The sequence below is a fragment of the Pleurodeles waltl genome, chromosome 11, assembly GCF_031143425.1.
Source record: "Pleurodeles waltl isolate 20211129_DDA chromosome 11, aPleWal1.hap1.20221129, whole genome shotgun sequence".
NCBI classification, from domain to species: Eukaryota; Metazoa; Chordata; class Amphibia; order Caudata; family Salamandridae; genus Pleurodeles; species Pleurodeles waltl.
In genome coordinates this window covers 84,932,632-84,944,832 of record NC_090450.1, presented here as the reverse complement: position 1 = coordinate 84,944,832, position 12,201 = coordinate 84,932,632, and the positions used below count along the sequence as shown (strand labels likewise).

At 41.8% G+C, this 12,201-nt stretch overlaps 1 protein-coding gene across 4 annotated transcripts in view; it reads left to right on the top strand.

The window, feature by feature from the left end:
- PIGZ (phosphatidylinositol glycan anchor biosynthesis class Z) overlaps positions 1 to 10,880 on the top strand; it is a 127,524-nt gene extending 116,644 nt beyond the window's left edge. For all 4 annotated transcript variants that reach the window (XM_069213143.1, XM_069213141.1, XM_069213140.1 and 1 more), the window contains one exon: positions 3,447 to 10,880. In XM_069213143.1, the coding sequence (XP_069069244.1) occupies positions 3,527 to 5,086 (1,560 nt within the window). In that variant the 5' untranslated portion in view covers positions 3,447 to 3,526 and the 3' untranslated portion in view covers positions 5,087 to 10,880. The remainder of the gene's footprint in view (positions 1 to 3,446) is intronic.
- The last annotated feature ends 1,321 nt before the right edge of the window (positions 10,881 to 12,201 follow it).

Here is a 12,201-nt window from a genome sequence, read left to right as displayed (position 1 = left end):
ATCCATACACTGCACCCTGCCCTTGGGACTACCTATGGCTTACCTTAGGGGTGCCTTACATGTAAGAAAAGGGAAGGTTCAGGCCTGGCAAGTGGGTACACTTGCCAAGTCGAATTGGCAGGTTAAAACTGCACACACAGACACTGCAGTTTCAGGTCTGAGCCATGTTTACAAGGCTACTAATGTGGCTGGCACAACCAGTGCTGCAGGCCCACTAGTAGCATTTGATTTACAAGCCATGGGCACCATCTAGTGCCAGTAAATCAAATAAGCCAATCATGGAAAGCCAATTACACATACATTTTACGTAGTAGAACTTACACTTTAGCACTGGATAGCAGTGGTAAAGTGCCCAGAGTAACAAAAACAGCAAAAACAGAGTCCAGCAACCATCAACAACCTGGGAAACAGACCACACCAAGGATGCCACGTCTAAGAGGCTGGCACCCAGCACCCACTGCTGTGGTTTTCTAGCAAATAAATCAGCATATTTTCGAAAGCCATTCTGCTTTCAGAACAGCACCTTGTTTGACCTAGTGGGTAAACAGTATCACAATGCCACATAGGTATTGCAGAGATTGAAGGTGGCTGGTCTAACCTTAAAGAAAGAAATTTGTCAAATTTGATATGTTCTGTTAAGTACCTTTCACATACCATTTATTGTGATGGAGAAAGCTCAAGTTATACCTGATAGAAGCAGTGGAGGGAGGGGGATTAAAGTCAGATACAAATTAAAAAAACAACTGAAAAATCCAGTGTCTTTGCAACCTGTGAAAGTTGCCTGTGAAGCACAATGTCGTGGTGTTGGACAGCCTACATCACTCCAACCCAACCGTCTCACCCATACCAAAGGAAGACTGTATCAATCACTTATGGGGTTATTTCATAATCCCTCCTGGCACAAAGATTATCTCATGTGATCATTTTTCTTCCCCTGGCAAGGGATGTGCTGTGTTTTGCTCTTCATAACCTGCCTTATATATTATTTTCCCTCCTTCACCCTGGCTGACCCCTCGTTAGCCTCCACAGTGGTTAATTTTCTTGGTTCCTTCCTCACTGCCTCCCCCTCTCTTTCTCTGCCTATTTTATATCCTGTTGGGTATTTTCTGTCAGAACTACTCAACTGGTGACTTGGAGATGTAGAGGACCAAACTTACCTGTGGTTTACACGTTTCTAACTTCTTTCTGCTTTTTCTTTTTCAAAATGTTTGCTGGCAGATCCCCTTGCCACAAGGCCTCTGAAAGCAGGCTGTGTGTGCTTTCTTCACTCATTGACGCACAATAAAATTCTAGGAAGTTATTTATGCCCCACCACTTTCAAAGTTCACCACTCCTGAATGATTCCCAAAATACTTATTCAATCACAGATGCATATGTGTGATTTAAGTAACCTATCGCTGGCCATCCCTATTATGTTATACAGTTCCATTTGAAATGGTCACTGATACCTCCTTTCTCCTTTAAAAAAAAAAATGTATTTATGCATTTTAAATGAACACACAACAAAGATACCCTCCGGCCCAAATAACATTAAAACAGACATAGCCCCATCAGTGTACATCTACGACGGTGTCTCCGACCGCTCACAAGAGGAAGGATACCGGGAGGAAGTGTCCCCACTCAGTTCAAGTGTAGCAGAATCCAGCAGTAGTACTAAGTTGTCAGTCCTCAGAGAGCATAGATCTGGGCCAGTCACAATAAGTGCTCTCGCTCGAAGGGCAGAAAACAGATCTGCAATCAACAAAGATATAGAAAGGCAGCCGGTAGAGGAAGCAGGCAGCACCATCATCAATCATCGCAGCCAGCAGCAGCACACTGGAGATACCTCCTTTCTCCTTAAAGTCATCCGTCAACGTTTCACAGGCCCAGGCAGCAGCATTCATAACCACTTTCTTCAGAGACTCTCTTCATTTGATAAAGGGTCATATTTAAGAGTACCAAATTAGTCTTGAGGCTCTCATCAGGCATTTGTTGGCTCCTGGAACTCCTAAAGGCTATCAAACAGTTTGGGTCTGTGGAATTTATCTGGGTACCATTAGAGCACCTACTGTAGTGGTGCAAAATTGTGTTTACTTTCCTTTATTTATGAGGTAAAGAGTTATCAGTCTATTAAACTTTACAGGTCTGCAATTGCGACTAGTCCTGAACTTTTTTGGGAGCTTCAGTAGGTGCCCTAGTCAAGTTACTCTGAAGTTTAAAGGTTTTGGAATCTTTGAGACCAAAACATGATTTATGGTGGGAAGAGTTGACTCTAAAGCTTTTTAATTATTTGCCCGAATAATAATTGTTGTCAATGAAACATATTTCTGATGCTGGTTTATGGTGTTTGTCGTGTATGGTGTTTACAGGTTGTCAGCTGTGCTCATTTCGTTTTTACATGAAACCAAACTTCATTAGTAGGTCTTGATGGTTTCCAGTAAAACAGTAGAGTACAAACACTACTTTTGCATGAAGTACTTATTTTTTCACTGTTGAGCTCTGAGGGCTATTGTTAGACCACACACACGACACTCATCTAACACTGCACAGATATGCCAGGTACTTGGGTATCACTGTACCCACAGGAGTATCCCCCCCAAACAATACTCCACTCCAACAAACAACAGACCTCATTAAACAAGTCCCACCATTCACCCAGCACAGTCCAAATAGGACAGCAGATGGATATGAGGCTCAACACCACCGTCCACTACACACTCAGATACCAAAATAAGGGCAGCGTGCAAGCCGCATAACCAATGCTGCACCTATACATCTTGGCAAGACTTCTGTTCATTACCATCAGAACTTTATAATCCATCACATTAACGATGATAAAATACATATACTTCAAACAATAACATTGTCTGAAATACAGTGATGCTTACAACTCAAACCTGAGTCCTATTAGTGATAGAATTCTCGAAAGCAGGACTGCAAGGACTCCGTTAGCGCTGCACCGCCCACTAACTGCAGCATAGTCACTATATAAATATGTGCAACTACATAGAGCCTGATTCACAAAGGTAAACTTACACTAAGCAAAGCATGTGGAGAAGGGGAGTCTCTGCATATAAAAAGGTAGGACCGTCCTCCCTTTTTGTAAGTGTGGGCTTCACAGTCATAAAGATTCTACTATTAAAATACCTTTGTGAATAGCAAACAATCGTAAACTTACATAAATGTGTATACTTAGTTTTGTGGATCAGGCCCCTAATATTTAGACCTGGATGCTGCTAAGGTTTAGTGGCTGTTTGTAATCTGCCTCATAAAGACAATGCTTTCATAACTAGGCAACCAGCAGTTGGAGTGGGGAGAAACAGGTCAGGTTTGAAGCTTCTTGAAGAGACTGAACTCCTCATAATCAATGTATTGCTCTCCAGAAGTCACCTAATTGGACTCTTGCATAAAATGTGTTAATTTCTGTTTCACTTTCCTAATTCTCCTTCTCTCATTTTTTTTTAAAGGTGATATCTTGGACCTGCAGGTCTATCGTCCTTGGGAGTTCCTCTCCAACTTTCCCTGCAGGACAGTGTTTTTCCCGTTAATGACGTCCGGCACCACGTTCTGTATAATGAAGTCTTTGACACATTTGGGCTTCCTGAATAGCTTTATCAACAGTTACAACCTCCTGGTACTTCCAAGACTATATTTGACGCTGTTTTCCTTCATTCTGGACTACAGTATATATCAGGTTGCACCTGTCTGGGCTGCGGATCGATGGAAGGCCATGGTCCTTCTTGCTGGATCATACGTTACTCTAGTTTTCTATACAAGAACATTCAGCAATGCGATAGAAGGGCTTCTGTTTGCCCTGCTTCTGATGATGATTTCCTCAGAAGCTCCAGAAACTAATTTAGCTAGAAAATCCATCTCCAATAAAACTAATTACAGCAGCCTAATTGGTATCATCTTGGTTGCTGGATGCTTTAACAGGCCAACTTTCCTTGCTTTTGCTGTCGTTCCAGTACTGTACTGGGCTGCGAAAAATACAATCTCGCTCTACCGCCCTACAACATTCTCCCTGAAAGTGTTAAAATGTGTGCCAAGTGCTACTGCTACTGCCCTCATTTTCATTGCAGTCGACACAGTATATTTTACCTATGAGGCCCCAGTGGACCACCTGCCATTGGATAAAGTCAACCAGCCACAAGATACACAAAATGTAGTATTAACTCCTTTCAATTTTCTAAAATATAACTTCAATCCCCATAATCTTGCACAACATGGCTCTCATTCTCGAAGCACTCATTTTGTAATCAATGGAGCAATGCTTTTTGGAGTCCTTCATCTATCAGCTGCTGTTGCTGCCGGTAAGGTACTAAAGAGAGCTCTACACAGGTTATTGGAAAGCAAGCACTCAAAGGCAGCGAGTGAGAGAAGCGATGTCCTCCTGCAGTCCCGCCATGTTCTGCTCTTGTTTTATTTTGTACCATTGGCCCTTCTTTCACTCTTTCCCCATCAGGAACCACGATTCCTCATTCCCCTGATCTTACCACTAGTCCTGTGGAGTGCACCTCAAAAGCAAACAATACAGTGGAAATCAATCCTTGTACTATTCAACTTATTGGGGGCACTTGTTTTTGGCTGCTTGCATCAGGGTGGATTAATCCCATGCCTGTCCCAATTAGAACAAGTTATTCACACAAAAGAGCCCCTAAACAACCACTCTCATTACACTCTACTGTTTACACACACCTACATGCCGCCAAGGTACCTACTCAATATAAAAAACCAGGAGACATCTGTGGATGTCATTGACATGGCTGGAACAGAAGAAAAGCAATTTTGTCAGAAAGTAGGAGAGATCACAGAAGATATCTCCTCTAGAAATTCAGACACCACAAAGAACAGAATTCATCATTTTTACATCATAACTCCAGGGACCTTCAAACCAGAACTTGAGAACTGTGGATTTGTTGTAAAAAATGAAACCATGTTCTTTCCTCATTTGTCCATGGAAGACCCGCCACGGATTACTGTGCTGTTCAGTGACAAATGGATGAGCCAACTGGGGCTGTACATCCTTGAGTTAGAATTGCACTCCTTGCCTGTCCATAGAGGCCATGTACATGGGCTAATGCAAACGGGTCAACAACTCTATTAGTGGAGTCTGCAAAGTGGCCATGTTGAGGGAAGCACCTTTGTAGACCTGGTTATATTCCAAAGTCCTGCCCTTGAAGAAAGGGACATGCTAAATTTTCAGGATAATCACTGATTATGTAAATTACTCTTATTTAGATTAAGTGTATGTGAATATATTTCATATAAAAAGCTGAATTCTCCGGCCTGGCTCTGTCCCACTTGGACATACCAAGGTCTTGCTCTGGAAAAAAAATTAATCAGCAGTTTTTATCATGGACGTCAACAACAAATTATTCAAGCAGACTTCTTTCATGGCCTATGAAAACTGTCACAATCTTATGTTGCAATGTACTGTAATGTGAGATTTGCATAATGCACAAAGAGCTGATCCCAAACAGACTGAACCAAAGATGCTCTGCAGGTCTCATAAAGGCAAGACCAATTACTCTATCAAATTTCTGTGCCGTTGGTTCGCCCCACTGCAGGCACAGAAATGTCACACTAACAGATTATATTTCAGTTTTTTCTGGGGCGGTGTCTATATCATGGTTTTGAAAGAAAAGGTATCATATTGAAACTAAGGGAAGCCTGTTATGGCTAGGAAATGACCAGCTGACCAGATTCACGTATGCACTAGACCAGTGGTTCCCAACCTGTGGTCTGGGGACCCCTGGGGGTCCGCGAAGCCTCTTCAGGGGGTCCGCGACAGCTTAGAAAAATAAATAATATTAACAGATTAGGTCCCCAGCTTTCAGTAATGACTCAGTGGGGGGTCCCCGGATTCCAATAAAGATTCAGTGGAGGTCCCCGGGCTCCAGTAATGATAAAGTGGGGGTCCACAGAAGTCAAAAGGTTGGGAACCACTGCACTAGACCACCCCATGCCTTCAGAGTTATCCATCCAAATGTCAGCCCTCTCCCATCACTTTAGAAATTTGTAAACTAAATTCACGTAGAGTAGAAACATCTCTCATAGTCATTTAAACCCCATCTCCTGGGAGAAGATGAGCTCTAGAAGCCATGGACTTGATGTACAAAGGTGGGGTTGCAAACCAATCAGTGCTTTTTTGCGATTTATCTGGTGTGACCCTACCTTTATTTTGAGACATGATTAATTAACTAATTGAGCAAATTAAGGCCCATATTTATACTTTTTTAGCACCGCATTTGCATAATTGTTTTATGCAAAAGCGGCGCAAACTTACAAAATACAATTGAATTTTGTACGTTTGCACTGCTTTTGCGTCAAAAAGTGGCGCAAATGCGGCTCTAAAAAAGTATAAATATGGGCCTAAAGCTGTCCATTTGCAAGGAACTGCAAAAAACACCTGCCTCTTTAACAGTGATGGCTGGTGACATTTAAAAGAGGTAGGCTCCGATGCGTTGTGACGAGGGTCAGTTGTGTTGAATCACGTTTTTTTTTTTTATACCATGACCAGAAGGTGTTGGAGCACTCCACAGGAGTACCAGTTACACATTACAAAGTCACATTCATTCTTGTTTTTATGCACAGTAATTTGCCCAGAATCATAGGATGTAGTGGCACCATGCCGAAAAACTTGTACATACTGCTGTCTGGTGCGTTCCGAGAGCAGTCGAGCCATTAAGCTTGATCGGGAAGAAGGAAGGTGGTTGACTTCCTTACAAAAGCCAACGTCAATCTAACCAATCCTGGAGCTGCTCTCATGCTGTTTTCGGCATGAGAGAAGCACCATGATTGGTTGCAGCAGACTAGCCTAATGCTCCTTTTGAAACTATGGGCCTCTGTCTGCAATCCCCGGCTGTTTAACACAGCTCGGATTGGTGTGGTCTGAAGTGCGCATGTCAGACAGGCTATCACAAGGCAGCCGGGTAATCTGACCTGCACACTCTGTACTTTACCCTTGGCAAGTCATACCTGGTGCTGCCCCCACCCTCTCACTCGAGCTAGAACCGTGGCGGGCCAGCAGCAGATCATAATAAAATGGCAACAACCATTTTATTAATTTACGTTTACTGCTGCTCTCTCCTCTGCCCTAAAGAAGGAACCACCATTGCTCATAAATTTTTATAAGGCAGGAGCCTGTTTGTGACTCCCTGTGAATGTCTTTGATGCAGGGATGGACAGCAGGCTACTGCCTGCCCTCCTAAATGCTCGCAGCTAGCATTCAGAAGCTGAACTCTGTCCTTATGGTTTGCAACCACAATTGTGGCTCAGAATTATTGATATATCACATACCGACTTGCAAAGGAGATTGGGGAGCTCATTACACGCGCTTTCCTTTGCAATACAGTATGGATGACAAGATGTACTTTGTGAGCAGTAAAGACATTTCAACTTACAAAGTTCATTGTGTGATACACTGCATTGTGGTATCTTGTGATTTTGTGTATGACGCTTTGTAGCTGCAAAATTTCTAAGTTGGCAATTTTCTGTCGAGAAGACTTGGATTTTCTTCGCGCGCAAAACGCATTGTGCGAAACTGTAAAATTACTCTATGGCCCTGTGCATATGTTCCCATATCAGCCAAAATTTGGTACCCCCTAAAACAGTCTGGATGATAGTGTAAATTGTCACCCGAAAACTGACACTTAACTGATTATTTCATGTACCATTAACCCGTCATCAAGTGTTTTCACCCCAGAACTAGCCAGTGTTAGCTTTAATGACTGCAAAGTAAAGGACGGAAAAATTTCACACTCCAGAACAGGGGGTCTTCAAACTGGGGGGCGGGCCCCCCTAGGGAGGCCTCAAGTGATCCCAGGGTGGGGGGGCTCCAGACTCTGGCCAAAAGAAGCATTACACAAATAACAGTGTTTTGTTTTAAGCAAAAGCATGTTATTGCATTTTTAAAAAGGTAACAGAACTTATCTGCAATGTTTAAATATGTCTAGACATATTTAAACATTGCCATCTTTCTAAAATATTGGTGAAAAGTTCTGAGGTGGAGCCCAATGAATTTTATTTTTCAACTCAGGGGCGCGACATTAAAAAGTTTGGAGACCACTGCTCTAGAATCATGCCATCTCTATCACCAAAGAGCGCCTAAAAGTATTGCAATAAAGGTAGCAAGAAAGATACCAGAGTATAGCTGTGTTCTAACAGCCGAAGCCAACTTCCTCACTGATCAGTCAGTTTGATCTATGCCATGAGGTGACCAGGATAACACAAGCAAGGACGTAGACTCCCGGCTATCCTGGAAGACTCTAGTCTAATTTTGCTGCGTTTTAGGCTATGACAGTGATTCCCAACATGTGGTCCGGTGACCCCTGGGGGGGTCTGCAAAGCCTCCTCAGGTGGTCCTCAACTGCTTAGAAAATTAATATTAGCAGATTAATAAGTGTATATAAATTAAGTGGCTAAATGTGCAATTGAAAATTTTAAAACATACTGTAAATGTGAAGGAATTTGAAATTGGAGGCAAAAAATTTAATTAGAATCCACATATTGATTTGTGGGAGCAGCGTAGGTGCATCATGCAGAATATTGCATTGGTGATGTGTGGCTTCAACTGAATGTAGAAAAACTCCAACATTCCTATTAAAATATGTTTCTTATTTTTTTTTACATTTGTTTGCAAGTTAAGTAATATTTGTTCTAATTGTGTGTTTATGTTTGATGAATGCCTGGTTCTGTATTTTTGTGTGTATTGTTTTGAGGTTCAAATCATCAACAGTGTTTAGGTCGAGGTCCCGAGCTTCCAGTAAGGACTCAGTAGGTAGGTGGGGTCTCCGAATTCCAATAATGATTCAGAGGGGGTCTCCCGGTTCCAGTAATGATAAAGTGGGATCCACAGAAGTCAGAATGTTGAGAACCACTTGGCTAAGGGATCCTTTGCAATCCATCTCTGAAAGTAGCCCTGAAGGAATAGCATCCATTTTCTTCTAGGTACACATCTTGCCATGTATGTAGGTATTTTTGCATTTGGTGGAGAGCAATGGAGTGCATAAATGAACGCTATCCGACAATGCATATTCCTGCTTTGCTGCTGCAGAAAATGATTAATCTTGGTTACTGTGCCAGACCCTAAAGTATTAAACTGATCCTTGAGTTTCTCTTCACAACTGCGGGTTGTAACAGCAGTGTATTTTATAAAAATGTGTTCCAATATTACTGTTTCCAATTATTTAAATAACATGCTGATGCTTTCCAATGGGACTTTGACCAGCCTGGTGTAATGCTTTTAAATGGCTACCAAGAATGCAGCTCTTCATTGTGGCCTATGGTGCAAACCAAGAATTTTGATCAGCGTTTATCACCCATCAGGAAATGGCTCACTGTATAAAAAATGAGATGTGAAAATGTCACAAGTGCGACCGATTGACTCTGCATGTTCATGGCACTAAACTATTCTGGTCTCGATTAATCGGCCATGTTGGCACAGGTGGACTGCCTTAGAGGGTAAAGTTTACCCAAATTACTCTCCACACTGTTAATTACCTCGATCCATAATGCCAACATGAAGGGTGTCAAACTTTTTCTGAGGCCAGAAGTTGTTAACCAAGTAACCGGCTTTAACATACTACCATTCCACATGGCATAGAGCAACCCAGCCTTTTTATTCAACTGTTTGAAAGGCAATCTAAAGCACATGAAATGCAGCAAGTTGGCACAGTCTAAAACACAAAATTAATAATTACAAAGAGAAGTCAATAAAGAGCTCACGAAATTCAGGACAAGGTCCAAGCCCCGGGTTGTGCATGTGCAAGGCTCTCCAAAATTAAGAGAAAACAAATAAAAGCTTAGAAAAATGCTGGATGGACAAATGAAAAAAACTAATGCTGCAGAAAAAATAGTGTCGCTATGAAATAAAAAATAAATAATTGCTCTCAAATTAGTTGCCGATAGAAACAACGCCCTCAAGAATATTACTGATCTGTGCTCAACTTATGAGAAAACATCCATTAGGTATTTGGGACCAGAAATCTTGCTTTATCTAAATGTTTACAATCGTGAAAAATAGGAACCGATCACTAGTGAGTATTGGGTGAAATTAAGTGTAAAAACTATCTTATGGATTTCTTTGCGCCATTTTTTCAGCCCCCCTAATGGGGGACGTCCCCTTGCATACATTATGCCTGGCACAGGCATATTGTGGCGTAAGGGGTTACAAAGTGCCGCAATGCGTGCATTACGCCACTTTGTAAATCTGGCGCAGCGATTTTGGCCATATTAGGCCACAATAGTGTTAAAAGCAATTATGCTAATGTGGCGCAAAGAGGTGCTATGCCCCCTTAATTCTGGGCTATAGTTTTAAAACCCTTTCGAGATGCCGCAGTTTCTACGTATTACAAGACAACATTGATTGGAGGCCGCAGCGGTATGAGGGAGACGAATGCTCCAAGCTGAAAGGGATCCGAATGGAGGAAATAATAAATGTGGGAAAGGATATATCGCTTTGCCCAGCTAAAGAAGAGGATGCAATTAAGGATTTTTATGAATAATGGACCTGAGGAAAGTTGGAGATATAATGGAGAAGATGTTGGTTTGAATTTTGAGTGGATTTTAGATGTTCCCTACCTATAAGTCCTGAGGAAGACCCATTTTGGAACCTGGAATTGGCCCTAGAGTTACTATTGGGTGGAAACGTCGATGATAATGTTGTAGCCTGGATTGGTTTTTGAAATTGAGTGGAGGACAAAATTGGGGATTTGAACCAGGACATAAACAAGTGTTGATTCAATTGGAAGGATGGTCAACCAACAGGCTTTCTTGAAATTAATATATTAATGGATATGTGGGGGATTTACTGTCATTTTTTGTGTTGTTAATCACAAGCACTTGATCTTTTGCACCTTTTCTGTCCTTCTTTTCTTGTGATATGGTAGGAAGTTTTATAAGCACTGTATAAATTATTAAAGAAATTTTATATATGTAATATATGATGGATTCCCAATGTTTTTTGTATCTATGCTGCAGGTTATGCAATTAATTATTTAGAGAGTGATGGTTCTCCGGATGGATCAATGTTGTCTTGTAATATGATTAACCCAGATCTTCGGATTTTCATTGGGTTACCCTGTGTAGTTTGTAATAGCAGTTTCTACATGGAGAGGGTCAAGGCATATTGTTGGACATTAATTTCTCTTAAGCTGTGTATGCAGGCAGGGTGGGCACAAGGCAGGCAAATAGTCACAATATTGTTTACAGTGCTGTTACATTATGCTGTACAAAGGAGAGAGCTGTCTGATGAGTACTAAAGAGTACCCTTGGAGATTCAGTTTCAAAGTCAGCTTTTTATCACAAAATCGTTTATTGAGCTTTTTAAAAAAACAAAAAAAAACTTCATACATAACATGAATGTTAGCAATGGGGAATTGCAGAAAAAGATAAAAAATCAAGTTGACCTTCAACTTTGTGTAGATAGTGTACACTTAGCTATTGTATGTCACTGCACAAATACAAGTCCTACCCTCACCGCTGATCACCAATGTTAGAAATGGGGTTTTTGGGTGGCAGTCAGGTTACCTCCTGTCCAAGAAGGACCCTCACTCTAGTCAGGGTAAGTTACACACAATCCAAATTCTCCTGTGCCAACCCTCTAGTAGCTTGGTAGTGAGCTGTCAGAAGGCAATGTGTAAAGTATTTGTGCAATAAATCATGCTAATAACACAGTGTAAACACCACAAAAATACACCACACAGGTTTAAAAAAATATAGAATATTTATTCAATTAAATGCAGGTCAAAACGATCAAGATTTGATAAGTACACGTTGAAATATCACTTTCGAAAATGATAAAAAGAGTCTTAAGTTCTTAAAAGAAATAAGTGTCTCTTACAAGCACAAAGTACCTGGTTTACGACTAAATTATCTGGAAGGGACCGCAGAAGAAGAGATGCGTGGAAAACTGTGAGGTGTGCATTGGTTTCTCCCGGCGCACACAGACGATGCATCAATATTTTCGAAGCAGCAAAGGCCTTGCATCGATTTCCGGTGTGTGGACTTGGAACTTCTTTGGGTTGCGGGGTATTTGGACGCCCAGGGGACGATGCGGAGAAATCTTGGGCGTGCAGGACGAAGTCACAGGAGCTGCGTCGATCCGGTGAGCGATGCAGGAAAATTTCTGTCGCAAGGCAGGTGCTGCGTCGATTCCTCTTCACAGGAAGTTGGGCTGCGTCGTTCTGGCTCGCCAATGCGTCGATCCAGTGGGCCCTG